The following is a 26,932-nucleotide window of genomic DNA, read 5'->3' on the forward strand; positions in this document are numbered from 1 at the left end:
AACTAGTTAATTCAGTTTTTTTAAGAAAGGGAATCCACATTTAGATGATAGATCTCCCGTCGTCTTGCCATGACTCTCAGCATCACCTTGAAATAGCAGATGCTTTCAGGGAAGAAGCTTTCTGGCTCCAAATGGAACACCATTGCTGCCTCACACTCCAGGCTGAAGCTACTCTCTGTAATGTAAATGTAATGTAATGTAATGTAAAGTTCCATGACTGTTCATCCTCAAATTCACCCTCAGTTCACCTCCTTGTTCACCTCCATCCAGAGCCGTGCAGGCGGTGACAGGACAGCGAGGGGTCGTCATCACCCGCTCCACGTTCCCTTCTTCTGGCCGCTGGGGAGGTCACTGGCTGGGAGACAACACGGCCGCGTGGGACCAGCTGAGGAAGTCTATCATTGGTGAGTGGGCCTCCTCCCGGGGGCCTCTGCTGGCGGGGAGGGCACTGGATCATGTGCTCTGTAGCCGCACTGGTTATGTCTGGTCATGATCCATGGGGGCAGGGGAAGCAGCAGGAGCGGAGTTCTCTTTATGCAGATGAGAGTGTTAATCCATACCCATCTTTTGGTATTTTCATCATGAACGGCCTGGGGCTTCCACATAGGGTATGGAAGAGACAGGTCAAACCTACCGTCCAAAAGAGCTACTTCACCCAACACGGCTGTATCTTCTCATTGCAGGCATGATGGAGTTCAGTCTCTTTGGAATATCTTATGTAAGTTATAGTGGCGCCATTTTTAATCGTTCAGTCAGATGCCAACATGTCTGCAGCCTGCAAAAGTCCCACCTCATGCTCTGGTTTTGCATCGTCTCAGACAGGAGCGGATATTTGTGGGTTCTTTGGAAATGCCGAATATGAGATGTGTCTTCGCTGGATGCAGCTGGGGGCCTTTTACCCATTTTCCAGAAACCACAACACCATCGGGACAAGGGTAAGGCAGAAGTGGATGCCACAGTTTTGTGTCCTCAAATCACAGCTTCTCTTTAACCCTCCAAAATATCATACTTATTTGTTGAGGAAAAGTCATAAATCAGCACCTCCGGTTCTTAGAAAATCCACAGAGTTCGCAATCCCAGAGTTCTAAGCAATTTTCGAGAATACACTTTTGCTCATCTCTTGGGGGGATTCATGCCTATGAGGAAAGAAGGGTTTATAGCTCCCTATGGGGCTAAAAGAAAAGAAACTCATCTTCTTGAGAGAGTTTTTATTTTACTCAAGTCCATTCAAGCTACGTCGGTGGGCACAGAGACCCATCTCTCTAGCCCTGTGCAGGGCCAAGGCCACACCTGTGCAGAGGACTTAAGAGTCCACTTAAGAGTGGGAAGCAAGAAGCACGAGTTTAGTAGGACAGTAGGGGCAAGAGAAAGGGCAGGATAGCGATGAAGGGTGAGATTTATGTCACAGACACGTGGGATATGTGCCTGCTGACCCTTTTCTGATACCATTACGATGGCGTAAAGAGTATCTGCCCCGTGTGCCTTTATCTCTTTAGAGACAAGATCCTGTGGCCTGGAATTCAACCTTCGAGATGTACTCAAGAAAAGTCCTTCAGACCAGATACGCCCTGCTGCCTTACCTCTACACTTTGATGCATAAAGCTCACGTTGAGGGCAGCACTGTCGTCCGACCCCTTCTCCATGAGTGAGTACAGCCTGGTTCCCCAAGGAGGTTTGGCCTGTCTTGTGAATGGTCTTCTGCAAGAGTCCTAACAGTTTCCTGGATTTTTCATGCTTTGTTTTTGTTTTTTTTTTTTAAGGTTTACAAATGACAGAGTGACATGGGATATAGACCGTCAGTTTATGTTGGGCCCTGCTATCTTAATCAGCCCCGTGCTGGAAAGTGTGAGTTTTCCATCAGAGATCAGAAACCCTCAGTCACATAATCTAAAGTACAGGAAGGGCATTTTAAAGATCATTTTGTCCCACTCACTATTTTTGTGGCAAATACCTTTCTAGAACAAATAAAGGAGATCTTTTTCTTTTTTTAATGTTATTTATTTGTTTGTTTGTTTGTTTATTTAAGAGAGTGCATAAGTGGAAGAAGGGCAGAGAGAGAGAGAGGGGGAGAGAGAGGGAGACACAGAATCTGAAGCAGGCTCCAGGCTCCCAGCTGTCAGCACAGAGCCTGAAGCGGGTCTCAAACCCACGAACTGTGAGGCCATGTCCTGAGCCAAAGTCAGAGGCCTAACCAACTGAGCCCCAGGAAATCATTTTCTTTCAAAATCTCCATTAATGATAACTTCACAACACCAGCTGATTTTTCACTCTAGTGTCTTGTTACCCTGCATCTTATAAAATTTACCTTTTTAAAAAACGTATTTTTCAATGTGTCTGAAGAATTTTCCCAGATCTTTTTTTGACTACACTTCCCAAACTCTTAAAACCATTAATAAAATTACCATTTTTTTAGCCTAAGTTCTACAGAAAGAATTTTTAAAATCAAGATTAAGTTATTAGAATATACATAACAACGTGTCAATTTTATGTTTCAGAACACTTTTGAGATCCAAGCTTATTTCCCCAGAGCCCGTTGGTACGACTACAGCACGGTAAGAACAAACCTATTTTGTGAAGAACCAGATTGGTCCATGCTGGCCAGAAGGGCAGCCAGCACTTTCTCCTGGCTTTGAGGCACATAATTTCTAAGGCAATCATTTTCAACCTTTCAACCAAGCAAGGTTTGCTAAAATAAAAGCATCCACGAAAGCATAAATAGGTAAAATCTGACATCCCATATCACACTGCCTTCTCTCTTAACTCCATCCCCACCTTTTCTGGAGAATACAGAGAAAAGAATAGCTTTCCAGAGTTTTTAACAATGCTGAAAATCAGAGATTTTCCTGCTTAGACTTGTGGTTTCTTGCTGACTTTCCAACATGCTGCCTTAGAAAGGAAAAACTTGTACGAAAGCATGCATCTATTCATTTCATCGATTTATCTGTCATCCTTACCTGCCTATCTTCTCTCTTCTAGGAATCTGGCAATACGTCAACAGGTTACTGGAAAACCCTGGAGGCTCCCCTTGACCACATCAACCTTCATATCAGAGGAGGCTACATCCTGCCTTGGCAAGAGCCTGCAATGAACACTCAGGCCAGGTAAGGAGGAGCAAAGGTGTTGCTGGCCTCACTTTGTCATAATGAGGTAGCCTTACAGGGGGCTGACCACCTTAACCAGGGCTCTATGGGTAAATAAACCAAATAACAGACATTTCGTTGATTCAATTCTGTAAATGCCTTCTGAGTGGAATCTGGGGGAGGATGCATTCATTCATACAATCAGTCCTGGGGAGAACTTTTAGTGTAGGTCTGTGTCCAAGGCCTGGGACAAAAATTTCCTTGAAGGCAGTAGTGTGTGCCTCTTTCCACACTACTAAAAAAGTTGGGAATATTAATGAGCTCTTTGATTTGATGGCAACCCAAGGATGATTCAGTACTCCTTCCAAGGTCTACTTTGGTCAACTCAGGAGAGATTGTATACTTATATTTATGTAGTTATATTTTTATTTGTGTGTGTGTGTGTGTGTGTTAAATTAAGGAGAACACGTTATGTTAAGAGAGGCAGAGATAAAAAGACCAAGAACCATTCAAAAGGGGAGAAGTTAGCTCCACCTTGTGGTGTAAATCATGGTTTAACATGAAAGACAGCTTTGAGCTGAGCGTTAGATAAAAAGTAGGATTTGAAAACATGAAGACAGGGAAAGACATATTCTGGGATTATTAAAGAACCAAAGGTGAAAAGTGAGTTTGGTTTGGGGAAGAGCAAACCATTCAGTTTAATTGGAGCGAAGATAAGGGAGAGAGATGAAAGAAATAAAATTCAAGCAGGTTAGGACCAGATCCTGGAGGGCTGTAAATGCCAGGACAAGTACTTTGCATTTTATTCTATAGCAATCTGGAAGCTACTGAAGGGTTGTTGGGTGGTTTTCTTCCTAAGGAATTCACATCTTATCTTATTACTTATAATATGTGTGAAAGTAGAGTATGAATATTTCATTTTTAAGTGTCTATTTTTAATTCACACAAAGATCATGAGTAACAAGTTCATATTCATTATTACAAATGAAATCTTTAAGGGGTGTGTGGGTGACTCAGTCGGCTGAGCATCTGACTCTTGATTTTGGCTCAGGTCCTGGTCTCGTGGTTTGTCGGATTGGGCTCTGCACCTACAACGCAGCCTGCTTGGGATCTTCTCTCTCCCTCTGTCTCCCTGTCTCTCCTCTGCTTGTGTGTGCGCACGCATGCACCCTCTTTCTCTCCCTCCAAATAAATAAATAAACTTAAAAAAAATTAAATCTTTAAGAAATTAAATATTTTGAGATGTATTCAAATTAAAGGACATTGATTATACATATTTGGTGTTTATTTACCGCAATTATTTATAAGTCTCTACTATAAGAAAACCACCTCAAAATTTCAAACAAATATTTTCTTTTATTAAAATAATTTAAATATGACTGCACTTAATGAAAATTAGTTTGCATATACATCCTTTGAGATGTAATCCATTTCTATTTGCAAAATATATTTACATAGATCTATATCTAAGTACATCTCATTTTAATGATATTTATGTTTTCATCTGTTATATAAAATACATTTATGTGTAAAATTTTCAAAAACAAAATTTTTTTCTTAATGTTTATTTTTGAGAGAGAGAGAGAGAGAGAGAGAATGAGTGGGGTAAGGGCACAGAGAGAGGGAGACAGAGAATCTGAAGCAGGCTCTAGGCTCCATGCTGTCAGCACAGAGCCCAACGTGGGGCTCGAACCCACAAACTGTGAGATCACAACCTGAGCTGAAGTTGGATGCTTAACCGACTGAGCCACCCAGGTGCCCCACAAAATTCTTTTTTAAACTATCTAGGAAACTTTAATATTTAAGCAACATGCAATAAGCTCTTTTGAAAAGAAGATACATTTTTAATTATGAACTATTTTTGATTTTTGAAAGTTGAAGTTGTACCACATGTTTCATTAAATTTGTTTTTTTCTATTAGCTTTTAAGTATCTTGTATTTTATCTCATTTTACCTATTTTTAGAACTTTATGTGCAATTTTAATGTATTAAGTTTTTTGATTTGGTTGAGTAATATTTTCAACAGCATCTGTCCTTCATTCTTACAACCTATAATCTAGAGGAAAAAAAAACTCCTTTTTTTTCCATAGTCGACAAAAATTTATGGGATTGATTGTTGCTTTGGATGACAATGGGAAAGCTGAAGGTCAGATATTCTGGGACGATGGACAAAGCATTGGTAAGTATGAGCTTTCCAGGCTCCCCCTACAGCATATGCAGAAAAACCATAGCTCAGGATAGAATTGGCATGAACTGGAAATGTTTCTCTAAACCTGTTTCTGCCACTGTTAATAAAGCGAATGTGTTGGGAGAATGCTTGCAATTTTTCCTGCTCTTTATATTACATTGTAATTACTGTAGAACAGTGTATGGTCCCCAGCTTTGAGGTTCAACAATGTGATGTTATGGAGTCAGCCAGGAGTGATCTATCTTTGTATAACTAACTGCCTTGCTCTGATAAAAGTGTGGATGCAAATATCATCCATTCTCAGTGGGTCACAGACTTGGCTTTGTTATTTGGACCAGCCATCTGTAACCAGACACCCTTTTCCTCCTAAGTAGGTTCACTGAGGAGGAGACAAATTAGAGCTCAGAAAATTTCTTGGTGTTTCAGAAGTAGGGTATTAAGTACTGTCAAAAAAAATGCTTATATCAATGAAATATTACTTTGTATGCCTTCTTTCTCCAATCTAGGGATATGACAGTGCTACCTTAGATAATTGGGGTTTGTCAATATAATCAGAGCTTCCTCTTCCTTAGACGTTTCTGTAGACATACTGACACGCTGTTACCAACTGATGCCCATTTTCCATTCCTTATTACTGTAGACTAGAACATTCTAATCTTGCAATGGGTCACAGTTTATGAAATTATGGTTTGTTTTTCAGTAGTAATATCCTCCTTTTTGTTTTCTTCATTATGAGGGTAATATATTGTCATTAAAGAAAATATTTTAAAGACAGAAAACTAGAAAAAAGTAATAATATTTTTCCTATATTATTTTATATATTTCTTTTATATCTATTCTTTTATATATATTTTTTTGCTATATCCTTCTATATGCTTTCATGTGACGTAAGAAAATGTATAATTTTTTATATCGCTGAAAACATACTGCATATTTAATTTCTGAATCCTGTTTCTTTGCACTTAAAATAATGACAGAAATATGTCTAGATGTTATCATATACTTTTCATAAACACCATTATGATTGCCATATTCCAATGAAAGGATATGCTACAATTTATCTCACTTTCTATAATTGCTCTCTGTATAGGATACAGGATGTTTTCTGTTTTCATTGTTAATCAGCAACATCGAGGATTAACCTTTGTATGTCATATTATTTCCATAGGGTAGATTCTTAGAAGTGAAATTATTTTTTTAATCAACTTGACTGAGCTGTATTTACACAAAGTGTATCCATCCCACATATACAGTTAAATGAGTTTTGACAAATATATACAGTTGTATTGCCACTACCACAGTCAAGATACAGAACATTTTCATAACTTGTAATTTCAAGACCCATTTGCATCTTTCCAGTGAACTTCCCCCTCACCCCTGCCCACTCCCAACCTCCAGTTCCAGGCCCTGCAATCACCGATCTGCCTTCTGTCACTATAGATTAGATCTGTCTTCTCTAGGTTTTACGTAAATAGAATTATACAGGGCTTATTCTTTTTGTCCTTAGTTTCCTTCACTTAGCAAAATGATGTGTGGTCACAAAATGTTTTGCCATATTGTGGCATGTAAAAGTAGCTTATTACCTTTTTGATTCCTGAATAACATTCCATTGTATGGGTATACCAGAATTTGTTTATCCATTTGCTAATTGGTGAATATTTAAGTTGTTCTATGTTTTTTACCATTATGCATACAACTGCCATGATTATTTGAGTATAAGTCATTTTGTAATCCTATGTTTGCATTTTCTTTGGGTGAAAACCTGGAAGTGAAATTGCCAGGCTGGGCCATGTGATAAGCATATATTTAACTTTTGAAGAAACAGCCCTATTATTTTCTAAAATGGCTATACTCCTCCCCCTTACTAACGGCAATATTTCAGGGTTCCAATTTCTCACATCTTCACTAACACTTGGTATTGTCAGTTTTTAAAATCTTAACTCTTTTGGGGGCACCTGGGTAGCTCAGTTGGTTAAGCTTCCAACTTCGGTCATCATCTCATGGTTTGTGGGTTCAAGTCCCACACTGGGCTCTGTGCTGACAGCTCAGAGCCTGGAGCTGTTTCAGATTCTGTGTCCCCCTCTCTCTCTGCCCCTCCCCTGCTCATGCTCTCTCTCTCTCTCTCTTTCTCAAAAATAAATAAACATTACAAAATTTTTTAATTTTAACTATTTTAGTGGTACATAGTGCATCTCTGCCTGGACTTAATTTGCATTTCCTTGACATTGAACATCTTATGTTTATTGGCTCTTTGTATATCTTCTTATTGAGGTATCATTTCAAGTCCTTTGCCTATTTTTTATTGGGTTATCTTTTTATTATTAAGCTATTTATTATATTTATTATAAGAGTTATGTATACCAGCTTTTATCAGATACAATTTGCATTGCCCTGTCTATAACTCACCTATACAATTCTTCTATAGCATCTTGCAAAAAACAAACTTTAATTTTTATAAAAGTCCATTTTTTCCATGCTTTTCTTGACGAAAAGATCTGTACTTCTTGCGTCTTGGCCTAAAACGTATTCTGGTACCAAGTCTAACATGTGGGAGGAGTGTTTCCCCCATGCCAACTAGTAATTCTGGGACATTAACTAGTGTCCTTCAACTCAACCCAAATCCTACACTATCTACCTGGAAATAGCATCTGATCCCATAGGTTAAGTGCTCAGTCCCATAAAACTGCCTCCTCCTCCCTCTCCCACTTCACATTCCTCCCATTCCAGATTGGAAGTTCCAACAACTCCTGCTTGGGATTCAGACACCACTTTCAAGTCCACTGTTACCTGTCCTTCAGACCAACTGGCTATAAATCAGAAGTTCCCACAACCTCCTTCTCAGTTTCAGTTAATTTGCTAGAGCAGCTCCCAGAACTTAGAGAAACATTTTACTTACTAGATTACCAGATTATTATCAAGGAATATAAGCCAGGAACAGCAAGTGGAAGAAATGCATAGGGCAAGGTATGTGGGAAGGGGCTCAGAGCTTCCATGCCCTCTCCAGAGGCAGTATTTTTCCCAGATCTCTACATGCTCACCAGTACGGAAGCTCTCCAAGCCCCATCCTTCTGGGGTTTTAAGGAGGCTTCGTTATCTTGGCATCATTGGCTACATTATTGGCCATTGGCGACTGATACCATTTCTAACTCCTCTGCCCTTGCAAGGGTCTCATGGTGGGGCTGGAAGTTCCAGCCCTCAAATAACAGGGTTGGTTCTCCTGGCAACCAGCCACGACCCTGAGGTGCTTTCCAAAAGTCACCTCCTTAACATGACAAAAGATACTTTGTTTTCATCAGTTAGGAAAAAATCCAAGGGTTTTAAGAGTTCTGTGCCAGAAGAAGACCAAATACAAATTATACGTCGCAACATCACTTGGTCTAACTCAGGGTTACAGAGATTTTTCTCCCTCCTATATTTTTGAAGATTTACAGTTTTAGCTTTTACATGTAGGACTTTCAGCTATTTTGTATTAAATTCTGTCTGTACATAATGGTGAAGGCTCATTCTCCCCCCCGCCCCCCCCCGAGTGTTTCCATTTGATCCAGAGCCTTTCCCCTGTTGTATTATCTTGACACTTTTATCAGCTGTGAATAGGTCATGTATGGCTGAAAGTCTATTTTTGGATTATTCTGTTTCATGGATCTGTACGTTTATACTTATGCCAATGCCACGCTGCGTTAACTAATGTGGGTTCAAAATTGTTTTAAAAAGTAGTAATTAACAAAAACTTGCTAGAATTTTTGCCTGCAATTACACTGATTCTATAAATCAATTGGGAATGTCTACCTATCACTTTTAATTACGTTGGCCTGTTTATCTCACTGTTTTGTAGTTTTCAGTGCATGGGTCTTACACATATTTCGTTAAATATATCGCAAGTATTTCCAAGGTTTTGATAATATTGCAGATGGCACTTTAAATGTCTTCTCAGTAAATGGATACTTCTTATAGCCTCATACTCATTTAATATAGTATATAAAGAGCTATTTTTCAAATGACTCAGTTGCTCATTTAGAGGTGGAACCTGGCTAAAGAGAGGACTATGAAAGAATAAGATTACTCTTTTTCAAAGTTCAATTTAGTCTTCGATTAGTTCTGTAAAGTTCAATGTGATAAGTAAACTCCATGGAGAGGAACGTGGAATGTGGCATTCCATAGATCTGGATTCAGATACCATTTCAATCATTTACTGGTTGTGTGTCTTTTTTTTTTTTTTAATGTTTATTTTTGAGAGAGACAGAGAGAGACAGAGCGTGAGTTGGGGAGGGACAGAGAGAGAGGGAGACACAGAATCCGAAGCAGTTTCCAGCCTCTGAGCTGTCAGCATAGGGCCTGACTCACAAACCATGAGATCATGACCTCAGCCTAAATCGGACACTTAACCGACTGAGCCACCCAGGCGCCCCAATTGGTTGTATGTCTTTTGGAAAGATGCCTAACGTTTCTTTGCCAGCATTTTCTCATCTTTAACATCTAGAAACCTCTGCTTATCATATAGACTTTTTTATGCAGACAAAATGATTTAATGTGTAGAGAGAATTCCTGGCACATGGATACTGAATAAAACATATCATTAATATACAAGGTAAATAAAATTCCAGGATAAGCCTTTAAGATGCATTACATTCAAATCAGTGTGGTTAATGTGACCACAGAAAGTCCATAAGTCAGAGAAAGGAGATTAACCAAGTACCCACTAGATTTTAAGAGAGTTAACAGGCTTAAGGCAGCTGGGTGGCTCATTCCATTGAGCACCCCTCTCTTGATTTTGGCTCAGGTCATGATCCCAGGGTCATGGGTTCGAGCCCCATGTAAGACCCTGAGTGTGGAGTCTGCTTAAGATTCTTTCTCCCTCTGCCCCTCCCCCCTGCTTGCATGAGCTCTCTCTCTGTTAAAAAAAAAAGAAAAGAGAGAGTTGCAGACTTGAACCTCATAAGAGAATAATATGCTACGATGCATTTTTAAATTTAAGAACTGTATTTATTAATGACCTAGAATGTTCCCAATCTTAAACCTATGTGAAGGATGAAATTTTAATCAAGGATTTGTTTGGTGAGTGACAAATTTCAGCAAAAGGAGTTAGTTGCTGTGACAAGGTATTCAACACTGTATCAGTGCCCTCTTGCCAAGGTCACTGCCAACTATTTGCATGCCAGCTGTATGCTTGGGTGATTGGGCAGGGAGCAATTCCATTATCATGGTATGGATCATGGGAAATAAAGTCAGTTTAGAGAATGATGAGAGATAATGAGATTAATTTTGCACACTTGGATTTTGAGATGCCTGTGGAGCCTCCTGGTGGAGCAGGGATTTGGAAATATGGGTGTGATGCCAGAAAGACTGAGGGACCCACAGAGTGATAGGCCTGGGAGTGTTATGACAAATAGAAATGATACACTGGATTGGATTGATCTGGTAGAAGATTTTTTTTTAATATATATTTTTAGGGGCACGTGGGTGGCTCGGTCAGTTAAGCATCTGACTTTGGCTCAGGTCATGATCTCACAGTTTGTGTGTTTGAGCCCCATGTCAGACTCTGTGCTGACAGCTCAGAACCTGACATCTGCTTCAGATTCTGTGCCTCCCTCTCTCTCTGCCCCTCCCCAGCTCACGTGCGTGCTCTCTCTTTCTCTCAAAAATAAATATTAACATAAATTTTAAATAATATATATATTTTTGTAAAAGAAGTAATACCCTTTTTTTGTTGTTCTTGGGCCTTCAACTTTTTTTGGTAATGGCTTTATTGAGATATAATTCACACAGTGTGTAATTTACCCATTTAAAGTGTACAATTCAGTGGTTTTAGTATATTCACCAAGTTGTATAACAATTACACAAGCAATTTTAGAACAATTTATTTACCCGCCAAATAAGCCCTCCACCTTGTAAATACCACCCTTCAATCCTTCCTTACCCTGCCCCCATTCTTTCCAGCCCCAGAAAATGCAGTCCTAGGCATTTACTGATCTGTTGCTATACATCTGTGTATGCTAGATATTCCCTATAAATGGAATCATGGACTCATATAAATTGAATAAATGTGGCCTTTTGTTACTGGTTTCTTTCACTTAACAGAATGTTTTTAAGGTTCCACCATGTCGTAGCATGTATCTATACTTCATTTTTTTTATATGGCTGAATAATAAAACTTTGGATGAAAATACCACATTTTACACATCCATTTATCAGTTGGTAGACATTTGTGTTGTTTCTACTTTTTCACTATTAGGAAAAACGCTGCTATGAACATCTGTGTGCAAGTTTTTGTATAGACCTACTTTGTTTTTCAATTCTCTTGGGTACATACCTAGTAGTGGAATTTCTAGGCTATACAGTAAGTCTATGTTTACTTTTTTGGAAACCCCCAGATCCTTTTCCAAAGAGGCTGTACCATTTTACTTTCCTTCAGCAGTGCATTAGGGTCCAGTTTCTCCACATCCTTGTCAACACTCACTGTCTTTTTGAGTCTAGTTGTCTTCGTGGGTGTGAAGTAATATGTCATTGTGGTTTTGGTTGATTTGCATTTCCCTAATCACTAATGCCATTGAACATCTTTTCATGTACTTACTAGCCATTCACATATCTTCTTTGGAGAAATGTCTGTTAATATCCTGTGTCAATTTTTACAATAGATTGTCTTTTTATTATTGAATTGTAAATGTTTTTATAAAAAAACATTTTAGATACAAGTCCCTTATTAGACATATGATTTGCAAATATTTTCTCTCATCCAGTGGATTGTCTTTTCACTTTGTAGTGTCCTTTTGAAGCACAAAAGGTTTTCATTTTGACGAAGTCAAATTTATTTTTTTCTTGCTTGTGCTCTTTGTGGTATACTAAGAAACTATTGCCAAATCCAAGATCAAAAAGATTTACCCTTTTTTTCTTCTAAGAGTTAAATAGTTTAGGGGACACCTGGATGACTCAGTTGGTTAAGCATCAGACTTTGGCTCAGGTCATGATGTCACAGTTCAGGATTCAAGCCCTGCATGAGACTTTCTGCTCTCAGCCAGAGCCTGCTTGGGATCTTCTGTCTCCCTCTAGCTCTCTGCCCCGCCCCCACTCTCAAAAATAAACATTAAAAAAAAAAGAATTTTAAGAGTTTAAGCTCTCACATTTATATCTTTGATCCATTTTGTGTTGATCTGTGTATATGGTGTGAGGTAGAATACAAGTTCATTACCTTGCATGTGGATATCCAGTTGTCCCAGCATAATATGTGAAAAGACTATTCTCCATCATGAATTGTTTTGGGACCCTTAATGAAAATCAACTGATTTTAAATATGAAGATGTATGTATATTTTATATATATGTGCATATATTTATATTATACATATTAAATATAAATAGAATTATGGACAGAGAAATAAATCTTCATCATATTACTGTATATATTTACATATACATATACACATAGTTACATATACTTATATATACATATACTATATTTATTACTATATATTTATATTACTATATATATTTACATATATATACTATATATTACTATATATTTGCATATATATACACATATATTACTATATATATTTACATATACATATACACATAGTTACATATATTTATATATACATATACTATATTTATTCTCATGCCAGTACTACAGTCTTGATTACAGTTGCTTTGAGTAAATTTTGAAATCAGGAAGCAAGAGTTCTCCAACTTTCTTCTTTTTTAAGAAAGTGCATTTTTTTTTTTTTGAGCAGGTTCCTTCAACCTTGGTAGTACTAACATTTGGGGCTAGATGATTCTTTGTTGCTCATGGTGGCATGACTGTTAATTAAAAGATGTATAAGGGCAAGAACAAAACATGAAATGAAACTGTCTTTTAAGAAATAGGAGTTACAGAAGCCACATGAGAAGAATGAGTAAAGTAGACATCTACTAAGGATGATTTCAAGGAGGGGATATGTGGGGAAAGGTGTAAAAACCTGAATATTGTGAAGAGATATTTAGATTTAATATACTGTGTCACTGGTGACTCTGAAAAGATCAGAATCAGTAAAAAAAAAAAAAAGAAACATAGGAACTGAAGTGTAGGAGATGTTGGATTGAATTATGAGTTGAGTACACGGACATAACAAACAGAGGCTACCTTTTTTGAGATAAGATGGCACTAAAAAGGAGATGTGGAGATGCGGTTGCTTGATATAGAGTCTAGTAAAAGGGATAGTCAGAATGGAGTACTTTGGAGCCTAATTGGAGCCTGGAGGAGCAGAGAGGGTCTGGGGAAGAACTGATGGACTAAGTTTTGTAGAGGCAGGAGGGCTTGTGAACTAGAGCACTGTGGTGGGATGATCTAAGAGTAGGGAGAGAAGAATAATGAAGATGCAGATAATGATAGTGAACAATACATTTTGAGCACTTATTCTGCTCATGCAGCATGCCATGAACTAGGTACTATTATTATCTCCATTTTACAGGTGACAGAATGTTAAGTTACTTGCCTGAGCTTGTACAACAACTAAGTATGAGAGCAGGGATTTGAATCCATGCCAATCTGACTTGAAAGCCTGAATTCCTCACCACTGTCCTCTGCTTTGAGCCTTTACCATCATAGCCATGTCAACTCTCATGGCTACATGCTTGCTATTTCAGCACAGAAAAAAGCGATCACTAGCCTCCATGTTTCCTCATCTGGGGTATCTATCCTGAGTTCAACCAAGATTTTCCACTTTTATAACCACTTTTTATAACCACTTGACCCATACTTGAAACATCCTCTTATCTGTACATCCCCATACTACCCTGGGGTGAAATAGTCCCTTGGCTACTATCCTTAGTGTTCCTCAGAGAGGTCATGATTATCCTGATCAGTGACTGTGACCCCGTTGACTGAATGCAACATTATCTGCTATAGTTGAAGCAACGACTAGTCACTTACTCTTTTTTTCTTACTTGCAGATACCTATGAAAATGGAAACTATTTCTTGGCAAACTTTATAGCAGCTCAGGTAAGACTATTTTTATTGAATTTTATAAATCCATTCCCAGTCAGCTGCAGGTTAAGTGTTATCAGTTAACTGTATTGAAATAATACTCTGCCTCTTAGGAGGAGGAACTTCCTGCCTTTACATTTATAATTTGGGTCTGTTGATAACTAATATAAGGATAGTCCTTGTTTTGACAATTACCCAATATGCCATCATTCTCTAAAAAGATGCTTGTAATTCATATAATGCTGGTTACAAAATGAGTCCTTAAATGTACAACATGTTTTCTGGGGATGAAACAGCATTTCTTGGCTAATAATATTTTGCAGGATAAATGCTAGATCAGTTATCTATTGCATAACAATGGTGTGTAACAAACAACCTCAAAACTTCAGCAGTACGTAACAATACATACTTATTTAGCTCATGAGTTTGTAGTGTTCGGAAGTTCTGGTCAGATGTTATGGGCTGGACCTGCCTGATCTTGGCTGGCTCACATGCATCTGCGCTCAGTTGCGGAACTGTTAGGCTACTCGGGTGATCCTGACTGTGCTCACTCATACCTGTCAGCTGGCTCTTCGATGGCCTAGGATGGCCTTATGGGCAGGTCTGGGCATGACCTTTTCATGACCTCAGAAGAGGACAAAAACAGTAGTGGAAATGCTTGAGCACTTTTTAAAATCTCCAATTTGCAGCAAGTTGACTACTATCCTATTAGCGAGGGAGAGTTACATGGCCAAGCTCAAAGACAAAGGTGGAATAGAACGCCCCATCCAGAGAAAGGGCATTGCCAAAATTACATAGAAAAGGGTATGAATAGGGAAGGGTGAATAATTAGAGAAATTAATAACCAATCTACCAGGCATGTTAAATGATCATTCTATGTCAGACCTGGAATTTGCTTCTCTATAATTTTTACCTATTTGCATTTAAGGAATAGTATAACACAAATCTATTGTCTTTTATACATAATACTGCTTCAGGGATTTGAAGATGTCCATTGTGTATACTCTCTGTCTTCTCTCAGAATTATACATCTGCAGGCAAACTTCACACTTCTCCTGTTTTGTGCTTCTATGGGTTTCCAGATCTGATTATTCTGTTTCGACCACAATTAGTCTAGATTCCTCTTAAAACATGGTACCCAGGACTGAGAGAATATCTTATTAGAGCTGCATTAGCCAATATGATAGCTACTAGCCACATGTGACCATTGAGCACTAGAAATGTGACCATCTTAACTTGAAATATTTGAAAGATTGTAAAATACCTCTTTAATATTTTTATATTGAATAAATGTTAAAAATAATAACATTTGGGATATATTGGGTTAAATAAAATGTATTTTTAAATCAATTTCTCCTATTTCTTCTTACTTTAAAAATATGTGGCTATGAGAACATTAACAATTACATATATGGCTCACATTGATTTAGAAGCCCTGGATTTTAGTTCTATTTCTACTGCTAACTAGTTATTTAACCTAGGGAAGGCAACTTCCCCTGTTTAATATGTGTTTCTTGATGATAAAGCGCCTGCAAATAGTTTCTAACTCTAATATTCCATTCTTCTGTTATTCTAAACAAGGGATAAATAAATTTGTATTTCTCTGTGACACTTGATGGAATTTTTTCTAAGGATCAGTGGCTTGAAATGAAAGAACGCTTCTAACTTTCCCTGTGGGTAATTATCAGTGGTGTTGAGGGGTGCCTGGGTGGTTCAGTCAGTTACGCCTCTGACTCTTGATTTGAGCTCAGGTCATGATCTCACGGTTCATGAGTTCGAGTCCCACGTTGGGCTCTGTGCTGACAACACAGAGTCTGCTTGGGATTCTCTGTCTCCCTTTCTCTCTGCCCCTCCCCCCCGTGCTTGCTCTCTCTCAAAAATAAATAAATGAACTTAAAAAAAATTACCAATGGTGTGCTGGCTGGTACGGGGTTATGCGGGTGTGGGGCTGATTTGTAGCATTTGCTAATTCCTGTGGTGTAAGTACTCCCACCATTTTAGCCAATTTCAAGCTATCAACTGGCCTGCAAAATTCTAGGCAACTTAACCGTAGGGTCTCTTGAATCAGTAAGTGCCAACTGACTTCAGCACACCCATTTACTTCAAGTTCTATCCATTTGTCTTAATTTCCCCTTGATTCTGCTTGTGCAATCAGTCTCAAAGTCTTATTAAATTCTCCATAAAGAAAATTGAACATATTTTTTTTTCTTTCTACTGTTGCCAGTTAAGGAGTTTATACCATCATTCTATTGCCACTATCCCCTTGATTTATTGTATAAAATCTTCATTTTCCTATCTTACATTGTAGCCAGTCTTATTCCAGTTGGCTCAGCACCAGCCACCGTAGCTCTTGCACTCAATGAATGTGCCTTTCTTCAACGTGTCCCTGCCCCCATTCCCTTTCTCATTTCACCTTTCTAACTCCATCCATCCTTCCAGGCTTCCTGAAGTTCCATGTCCTTCCTAAGTCCTCTCTTGACCACCCTATTCCACAGTGATTTCTCCTTTCTCTCAACACCCATGACAAATATTCACTATGATTTTCTTTTTTTTTTTAATTTAAACTTTAGCTTGTTAACATATAGTGCAATATTGGTTTCAGGAGTAGAATTTAGTGACTCATCACTTAACATATAACACCCAGTGCTCATCCCAACAAGTGCCCTCCTGAATGCCCAATCACCATCTAGCCCACTCCTCACCTACTTCCCTCCATCAACCCTCAGTTTGTTCTCTGTTGTTAAGGGTCTCTTGTGGTTTGTTTCCCTCTCTCTTCTTTTTTTTTTTCATTTAGGCCTTAATCATGCTCTACATTGCCACTTATCTCACATTGGTTTAACCCTTGTGTTGATGCTTAATCAAGTTCATGATTTAGTCAAGTCCCTATATTTGTTCCAAACTGTCCTTAGTCTAGGGACTGTTTGCCATAATTCTTTGTTCACCCTGTGTTAACTCACACAGTACAATGCTCAGAGCCCCATCATGATTCCAAACATATCTATATCATTTAGCTGCTCACTTCACTCCCAGAGCCTGTTTCCTCATCTGTAAAACTGAGATAATGATGCTTTCTTTTCAAGATCCTTATAAGAATTAGTAACAGTATAGGTAAAATAACTTTCGTAATGTTGGCATTATCAAATTTGTTGTAGCAGGTACTCAGGAAGTGTTTCTTCATGAGGTGTTTAAGAATTAAAACAGCAAACCAGCACAACAATACTAATTTGAGGTTTCTTAACACTTTAAAGTGAAATATAGTCTATCAGCAGACGTATTAAGTATTTTTTTTCTTTTTACATATTCTTTATAGAACATATTGCAAATCCAGACCATGCACAATAAGTATTTGAGTGACTCAAATCCACTGAAAGTTGGATATATTAAAATCTGGGGGGTAAACTCTACTTATGTGACACAAGTCACTTTTACTTATAACAACAAGCAATTCACGGAGAAGAATTTCAAGAGTGACCCTTACAATCAGGTATGTCTCAAAGGAATATTATCATATTATAAGTTAAATTTATTATTCTGCCAAATTATCACCACTATTATCATTCTTTTATGTGCTTCTATTTGAAAGGCTATAGAGATATGTGCCATAGTATGTTCATGAAAAATTGTGAGTATCGAATCCTGTTGTGAAATGTGCAACATCGGCAGTCTTCCCAATGTAGTCCAGGGATCAATGTTTAGTAGTCTGATGAAATCCTTTCCATGTGTTTCCCAGAAATGGTGCTATGTGTTAAGTAAAGTTAGCCTCTCGGGCTAGCATCACAAAATTTATTTGCTTCTGTGACAGAGGCTAAAACAAAAGAAGAGTGATCCCATAAAAATTGTTGGAGATTTTCTCCCTTCTTCCGGAAATTACTCCCAGGGAAATTAACCCCTGGTCAAATTGATAGATCTTGTAGGTTGGTGAAAATTGGCAGTAAACTGTGGTCATCATCAAAGTGAATATGTCCCACCTGTGATGTGAGGTAAAATTATTTGGTTAACAAAACAGAGTGACATAAATAGCAGATGCTACTAGACCCTCTAGCAGGGTCTGCTGTAGGAGATGCCTATGCGGAAGACAAATTACCAGCAGAGGTACCAAGAGTAACCACAGAGGGAAAGGTATCCCACGTTAGAACACTAGACCTGTCCTAAGTATGAACTAGTGACTCTTAGGTGGTATCATTCAGAAGGGAAAATAGGTAAGTATAATTCCTGTTTTCCAAGCAGTGAAAGAGTGACCTGCTAATATCTGGATTGTGGAAAACGCCCCTCTGAACACTCAGATAGCTTCTCTCTCTCTAGTCCTTTCTAATTATCTACTTCAACACATTTTTCCTGGACTATTGTGTTCAAGACCACCCTGGTTAAGACTGATGCAGAAAATTTCTCAACACCTTCTTTTTAGGAAACTTAGTAGCATATCAGATGCCTATTATATGCCAGGCACTTATACTCAGCATTGGGGATGGTGAAACATGAAACCAGCCTGCCTTTGGGAAAGTTAAAATCTAGTGGCAAAGCAATGAGATTTTAATACATGTTGGTTTTTATCAAAGCCTCGAATACTTGAAAGCAATGTGGTTTGGCCTGATGAAGTGGAAAGACACAGATTTCCAGCACAGGGATCATGTACACAACACATCCTTCTGTTTATCTGTCTGGAATCAGTGACCTGGAAAGGAATCTATATCCTTTTATTACTCTCTGGAAAAAGAATGAATACATCTGTTTTTGTTAAATTATAATTTGAAATATGCCTTAAATATAATGTTTAAGTAGTTCTGAAACACCAACTTTATCTCTTATTTTCTGGCAGATACTAACAATTCAATTGACTGACAAGATTATCAACCTGGAAAAACTAACTGAGGTTACCTGGATATACGGTGGCCCTATAATTTCCACTACACCTATGACAAGTACCTTCCCGACAGAGTCTCTACATCCTTCTACAGTTACGACTAAGGCTACCACTTTTGAAACTGTTATCACTAGTTCTGCGAGTACTACTACGACTCTTCCTATCACAACCACTTCTTTCCCAACAAGTACTATGGAAGATACAACAAATACTACTATTACTAATAGCACTACACCATCCTCTACAAGTACCCCTACTGCTAGCACTAGTACTCTTCCTATCACAACCACTCCTTTCTCAACAAGTACTATTGAAATGACAACTAGTACTACCAGTTCTGATCCCACTACACCATCCTCTACAAGTACCTCTGCTGCTAGTCCTAGTACTCTGCCGATCACAACCACTCCTTTCCCAACAAGTACTATTGAAGTGACAACAAGTACTGCTGGTCCTGATACCCCTACACCTGCTGCTACAAGTGCTACTACTAGTATTAGTACTCTTATCACAACCACTCCTTTCCCAACAAGTACTATTGAAGTCACAACTAGTACTGCTGGTCCTGATACCACTACACCTGCTGCTACAAGTACTACTACTAGTAGTAGTCCTAGTACTCTTCCTGTCACAACCACTCCTTTCCCAACAAGTACTATGGAAGGTACAACAAGTACTACTATTACTAATAGCACTACACCATCCTCTACAAGTACCCCTACTGCTAGCACTAGTACTCTGCTGATCACAACCACTCCTTTCGCAACAAGTACTATTGAAGTGACAACTAGTACTGCTGGTGCTGATACCACTACACCTGCTGCTACAAGTACTACTACTAGTAGTAGTCCTAGTACTCTGCCTGTCACAACCACTCCTTTCCCAACAAGTACTATTGAAATGACAACTAGTACTGCTGGTCCTGATACCACCACACCTGCCCCTACAAGTACTACTACTAGTATTAGTACTCTTATCACAACCACTCCTTTCCCAACAAGTACTATTGAAGTGACAACTAGTGCTGCTGGTCCTGATACCACCACACCTGCCCCTACAAGTACTACTACTAGTAGTAGTACTAGTGCTCTGCCGATCACAACCACTCCTTTCTCAACAAGTACCATTGAAGTGACAACGAGTACTACCAGTTCTGATGCCACTACGCCGTCCTCTACAAGTATTCCTGCTGCTAGTACTAGTGCTCTGCCGATCACAACCACTCCTTTCACAACAAGTACTATTGAAAGGACAACTAGTACTGCTGGTGCTGATACCACCACACCTGCCCCTACAAGCACTACTACTAGTATTAGTACTCTTATCACAACCACTCCTTTCCCAACAAGTACTATTGAAGTGACAACTAGTGCTGCTGGTCCTGATACCACCACACCTGCCCCTACAAGTACTACTACTAGTAGTAGTACTAGTACTCTGCCGATCACAACCACTCCTTTCTCAACAAGTACCATTGAAGTGACAACGAGTACTACCAGTTCTGATGCCACTATGCCATCCTCTACAAGTACTCCTGCTGCTAGTACTAGTACTCTGCCGATCACAACCACTTCTTTTGCAACAAGTACTATTGAAGGGACAACTAGTACTGCTGGTCCTGATACCCCTACACCTGCTGCTACAAGTACTACTAGTAGTAGTAGTACTAATACTCTTCCTGTCACAACCACTCCTTTCCCAACAAGTACTATTGAAGTGACAAGTACTACCAGTTCTGATGCCACTACACCATCTTCTACAAGTACCCCTACTGCTAGCACTAGTACTAGTCCTTTGCAAACAAGTACTATTGAAAGTACCACTCCTTTGCAAACAAGTACTATTGAACTTACAACTAGTACTACTATTACTAATACCATTACACCTTCCCCTTCAAGTACTATTTCTAATACTACGCTTCCTATTACAACCACTCCTTTCCCAACAAGTGCTAGTGAAGCTACAACTAGTACTTCTGGACCTGATACCACTACACCTGCCCCTCTAACTATGAATGCTAGCACTAGTACTCTTCTTATCACAACCACTGCTTTCCCAGCAAGTACTATTGAATTTACAACCAGCACTACATATCCTGATACCACGACACCCACCCCTACAAGTATGACTGCTAGTACTACTCCTCTTCCTATCACTCCCACTCCTTTCCCAACAAGTATTACTGAAGCTACAGCTAATGCTACCTATTCTCATGTCACTATACCATCCTCTACAAGTATTCCTACTGCTAACACTAGTACTCTTCCTGTCACAACCACTCCATTCCCAGCAAGTACTATTGAACTTACAACTAGTACTATTATTCCTAATACCACTACACTGTCCCCTACAAGTACCACTGCTAGCACTAGTACTCTTCCTGTCACAACCACTCCTTTCCCAACAAGTACTACTGAAGTTACCACTAGTACTACCCATCCTGATACCACTACACCTTCCCCTACAACTACGGCTAATGCTACTACTACTCTTCCCATTGCAACAGCTCTTTTCCCTACAAGTACTATTGAAGTTACAACTAGTACTACTATTCCTGATACCACTATACCATCTGCTACCAGTACTACTGCCAATACTAGTAGTATTCATCCTATCACAACCACCCCCTTCCCAACAAATACTACTGATGCTAGCACCAATACTAGTGTTCTTATTACCGCTACTCTTTCCCCAATAAGTATCGATACCACTACCATTAATAATAGTGTTTTAATTACACCCACTGCTTCTCCTATGAATGCGGGTGCTAATACTACTAACAACAGTTTTCCTATTACGACTCCTTTTTCTGTAAGTACTTATGATACAAACACTGCTATTGCTATGGTAACGACTTCTTTTACAAGTACTGATGTTGCTAGCGCTGGCAACCACACTCCTATTACCAGTTCTCCTTCCCTTACGATATCCGGTGGGAATAGCAATAGCATTACTATTCCTACAACGTCTACTCCTTCTTCGACAGATATTTATTCTCCTAGCACTAGTGTAATAGCTAATACCACCACCAACACTGTAAACGGTACAGGGCATGCAGTAAATATTACTGATGCAGATAACTCTAACAGTGTTCCATATAACACTACCCATGTTTCTATTCCAAATGCTACAATGGCCTCAGACACATTAATGACTGTTCTTCTAGACACAGCAGCTCACAATCAGGTAACAGCCAACTCTGCAGTTAGTTATTTACCTATTGTTGCAACTAATGCTACCACAGATAGTACAAATATTACCATATATGCTTTAAACACTACCATTCTTGATAGAACAACAATGGATGCTTCTACTCCTGTATCTACCTACATTGCAAACACCGTAAATGCTACTCTAGTTCCATGATTACTACTCGAAGCAGGACAGTTACTATGGACATCTCTTTAAAAAAACTATTACAGGGGCACCTGGGTGGTTCAGCTGGCTAAGAGTCTGACTCTTGATTTCAGCTTAGGTCATGATCTCACATTTCATGAGATCAAGCCCTGCACTGGTCTCTGCGCTGACAGTGTGGAGCCTGCTTAGGATTCTCTCTCTCTCCCCCTTTCTCTCTGCCACTCCCCAACTCTTACATGTGCACACACACACACATACCCTCTCCAAATAAATACATAAACTTGAAAAAAACAAGCATTACAGATATAAAAAATGAATGAACAGATACATGATCTTATGCTACTTAAGTTTTCACAAATGTTAACATTAGCTTTTACATATATGGCTATTCTGAGCACTGTAAACTTTGCAGATATGTCTAAAGATGTATCCATGACTACTTTTATAAGTGTAATTAAAGAAGGCATGGATACTTCTTTTGCAGCCAGAATATATACTCCTATTTTGAAAATTATAACTCCTGTAGTCCCAGCAATTAAACTGTAGATATGTTATACATCTTTGCTAGAGACTTCATAGATAATTTTGGTAGCTCAGATAATACCATATTAGGCTTTGTAAATACTATTGTTTTAGGTATAGTTATTGAAGTAACCTAACTTATTCTTGGGTTACAAGACATGATACCATAACTGACAGCACTGGTGATATGGGGCACTCACATGGCCAATAAAGCAACAGTTATTAATATCATAGTAGATTATTTAATTAGCAATGTTAAAAAATAATGCTTTATTTTCTTAGGGACTTTCCCACATACCATGGCTACCAATATAGCAATTCACTATTACACATCTTGAAAGTATTATTGCTTCTAAAGCAATCCTACATCCTAGCTATAACTATAGATATGGAAAGTGCTATCATTATAGATCTTGTACATACTTTGACTCCAGGAACTAAAATAATTACATTAAAAATATGATTACTTTTGGAGCGCCTGGGTGGCTCAGTCGGTTAAGTGTCCGACTTCAGCCCAGGTCATGATCTCGCGGTCCGTGAGTTCAAGCCCCGCATCGGGCTCTGGGCTGATGGTTCAGAGCCTGGAGCCTGCTTCCGATTCTGTCTCCCTCTCTCTCTGCCCCTCCCCCGTTCATGCTCTGTCTCTCTCTGTCTCAAAAATAAATAAACGTTAAAAAAAATTAAAAAAAAATGATTACTTTTACTACTATAGGAAATAAAACTGTGATTATAGATGTTAAAAACATAACTTCCTAAACTTTGCAACCACTACTTCCATAAGTGCTACTGATAGTCCTACTACAAATTTGAGAAGTACTTTTATGTGCAGATATTAAAAGTACTTCCAGGTAATTACAATTCATCTTAGGAGATCATTTTAGGCCCTTGATGTTACCCTGAATGGCTGGATTCACTTACAAGTCTCTAACTCTTCTGTAGACCAGAAATCACGCAGATGGAGATGGATACTTAAAGATATGGCATAGGAGAGATAGTCTCTGCCCTGGGGTCAGAGTTCTTGTTTACTTTTTCTCTTACCTACCAGCTTTTCCATTATATTCCACCATGAAGACTCTCCTTCTGTGTTAGGACTTTCAGCATGTTCTTGGTCTTTCATATCCAAATTTACCATTTTTCCCTTGGTCTGTTACTTTCTTAGATTAGCCAGACCCCATAAAGAGACTCATAGTCATAACTGAATATGGCCAGTTGAATGCTATTAAAGGCTTAACCCTAGACAGTATTCTCAAAATGTAGTTTGGGTGCCCATGGGAGGCCACAGAACTCTTTCTGGGGTTCACAAGGCCAAATCTATCTTCATAATACTACGCCATTAATTTCCTTTTTCACTCTCATTCTCTGTTAATATACAGTGGCATTTTCCAGAGACTTTATGCTGTGTGCTATCACAGTAGATGAATATAGAAACAGACACAAGAATCTAGCTGTCTCGATTAAAATAGACATTAAACAGATTTACAAAATACAAAATATCATTCTTTTCACTGTTTTATGCTTTGAAATATAGCTGTTTTTCATAAAAATGCATTATTTATGTTAACATGTAATTGATACATTGTATTCTTGATGAATGAAAAAATAAATATTTCACAAAGTATTTTACAAATGACTCAATTTTAATTTCAAATGCAGTACATGTTAGCAAATATAAGCCACCTAAACCAAGCATAAGGTCTTCATTAAATTTGAACCTAAAGGGGTTGTGAGACCAAAAAGTTTGAGGATCACTTCCATAGGGCCACAATGGCCTGGATCCACTCTCGGGTCCAGGTCAAATACATTGAACTTCCCCAGCACTCAAAAACTCCAGCATCTGCGACTTGAGGTTCTAACCACACATGAATGTCTACCCCCTACTGCACACCTATCTGTGTAGCCTTCTGATCTAGCACCACACCTGTACTGTTGTCTGGCTGGCCTGACCGAGTTCCACATGAGGGGCACAGATTCCTCAGTTAGTTGCATTTGCCTTTTGAAGTCTTCCCACAAGCTGTGGCCTTCTGAATACAGTTGATAGACCTTCTACCAGGGTATGTATGCCTCTTAATTTGACCTTTCAACTCCAAACAAAACAAAACTCATAATTCCAAACTGTACTAATGGCTTTGGTCATAGACTGCCTCACTTGTTTCTTTACCAGGGGAGCTTCAGTGCACTTATCTGGTGGGCAGCACAAACCCTGATATGGGACAAAGTGCTCTGTGTCCTAAGACACATGGGAGTCCTGCTGCCAACCCACCACACTGAAGCAGATTAGTTGGCCAAAGGCTTCACCTAAAACACTTGGGATTTGGAAAACCAAGGATAAATTTGTTGAAACAACCATTGTTCTTTAGTTACTAAAATTCATTCCCTTTGTATAGAAATCAACCATAAGTGAAAATTTGGGATCTTGTAAAGGTAAGTACTCCTGAAAAAAAGAACAACAACAACAACAACAACAACAACAACAACCAGAACAGGAAAAAGGAAACCTGGACTTCAGAAGTTTGAAGGAACTTGAGAACTGAAACTTGAGAGTCTAGGCACAAGATATGATCCTGGAACCAAGTTGAGAACACCTGGAAAGAGAAGAGATAAAAGCAAGTGTCAGCTTGCTCCTTCTGGGTCTTGAGCTTAGCTGGACCCTGTGCTTCTGTCAGACCCTAACATGGATGATATACCCCATTGGGCCAGCTCTAAGAACACCACCTGCTACGAGGTTGCTGCAGCGACTATGGCTATAGGTAGACATGTCTTCCCTTGCCTCAGTTTCCTCATCTATAAGATGGAGGAAACATCAGAACTGCAATGTACATGGAAATGCATTTTCAGTCTGTAGAATGCCACACAAATTTTATTGTTAATCCACTGAGTGTCCTTATGTCTATTTACACTTTTCTGTTCTTCCTCCCCTATGTATCTTCCTGATACATAGCAGTTTTTCCTTTGAGCTGGTACTTTGTAATAAGGCTATTCTGAGTCTGTTTTTTCAAATGTTTTCAAATGCTTCACTGCTAAATTAAATAATGCCCATCTCTTCCTCACTTTATAAAATAAATAGATACAACTATCCCAGTTTTATGTTATTTTTCTGTATTTTTCTTAAACTTTTTATACTTGCTGCTATTCATATGTTTCCCTCTAGAAAGAACAAAATATATGAACAAAAACCAGACAAGAAAACTTTTGAAATCACCAGTAGAGTTCATGTGCAGTGTGTATGTGTATCTTGTGTGTGTGTGTGTGTGCGTGTGCATGTATTTTCATGCACGTTATCTTACATAGCAAACATCATATTTTCTGCTGGTAAAATTTTCTCTGGTTTGTATAATGAACTTTAACATATCAGTGTTTCTTCATGCTCTTCAAAGAGCACTGTTATTTGATGGTGGTTCACTGAATAAATGTGAGCACTATTGCTTGGAGAGGCTTTGGTTTATCTCCTATTCTGGCAGTGAGATATTGAGTTGCACGATGTTTTCCCCAAAATGACTTATGTTTAGTCTCTGCACTGAGGTGTGGACAGGGTGATCGTTGTCTCTCAACTTATCTGCATGTGTTTATACTTCTATTCACTTAGGTTTTGTCTAAATAGGATATAAATGTTGAGCTGTTCATTGAAATAAAGCATACACATTTTTACAGTCACACCACAGTGAATGGGATGTGAGGCGAGATGGGGTTGGCACCGTGCTGGGAGGAGAAGAAACAATTCTCCATAGCTGGAGGCACTTTGGTGGCACCTGGTGATGGAAAAACCTCAGAGAAGGTGATCTCAAACCGGACAGACACTGATTCATTTGGGCACAAGATGTTTAGAGATCTTTGGGAAACTGCTTTTACCCACAGCTGGAAGTGTTATCATATGTTAATTTCAAGAATAGTACAAAATATTCTAATTTCAAATTAGATAAGATTATTTTTTGCATTTTATAAAGCATTTGTATTCTTATTTTTTAAATTTA

General features: G+C 38.7%; 2 protein-coding genes across 2 annotated transcripts in view; both read left to right on the forward strand.

The window, feature by feature from the left end:
- The window catches only part of LOC122212905 (probable maltase-glucoamylase 2), an 86,088-nt gene extending 71,699 nt beyond the window's left edge, over positions 1-14,389 (forward strand). The window contains exons 38-46 of the mRNA XM_042926888.1: positions 271-404; positions 684-718; positions 819-935; positions 1,497-1,645; positions 1,761-1,845; positions 2,496-2,552; positions 2,977-3,101; positions 5,171-5,259; positions 14,190-14,389. Coding sequence (XP_042782822.1) covers positions 271-404; positions 684-718; positions 819-935; positions 1,497-1,645; positions 1,761-1,845; positions 2,496-2,552; positions 2,977-3,101; positions 5,171-5,259; positions 14,190-14,308 — 910 coding nt within the window. The 3' untranslated portion in view covers positions 14,309-14,389. The remainder of the gene's footprint in view (positions 1-270; positions 405-683; positions 719-818; positions 936-1,496; positions 1,646-1,760; positions 1,846-2,495; positions 2,553-2,976; positions 3,102-5,170; positions 5,260-14,189) is intronic.
- Positions 14,390-19,136: 4,747 nt separating this feature from the next.
- LOC122213220 (mucin-2-like) lies at positions 19,137-22,473 on the forward strand. The gene has a single exon (XM_042927356.1). The coding sequence runs from the start codon at positions 19,137-19,139 to the stop codon at positions 22,449-22,451; it is 3,315 nt and encodes a 1,104-aa protein (XP_042783290.1). The 3' UTR covers positions 22,452-22,473.
- The last annotated feature ends 4,459 nt before the right edge of the window (positions 22,474-26,932 follow it).

Source organism: Panthera leo, chromosome A2 (assembly GCF_018350215.1).
Source record: "Panthera leo isolate Ple1 chromosome A2, P.leo_Ple1_pat1.1, whole genome shotgun sequence".
NCBI classification, from domain to species: Eukaryota; Metazoa; Chordata; class Mammalia; order Carnivora; family Felidae; genus Panthera; species Panthera leo.

Bases quoted from the DNA above. Each gene is read 5' to 3' on its own strand.
- LOC122213220 (XM_042927356.1), top strand. From the start codon at position 19,137: ATGACAAGTACCTTCCCGACAGAGTCTCTACATCCTTCTACAGTTACG.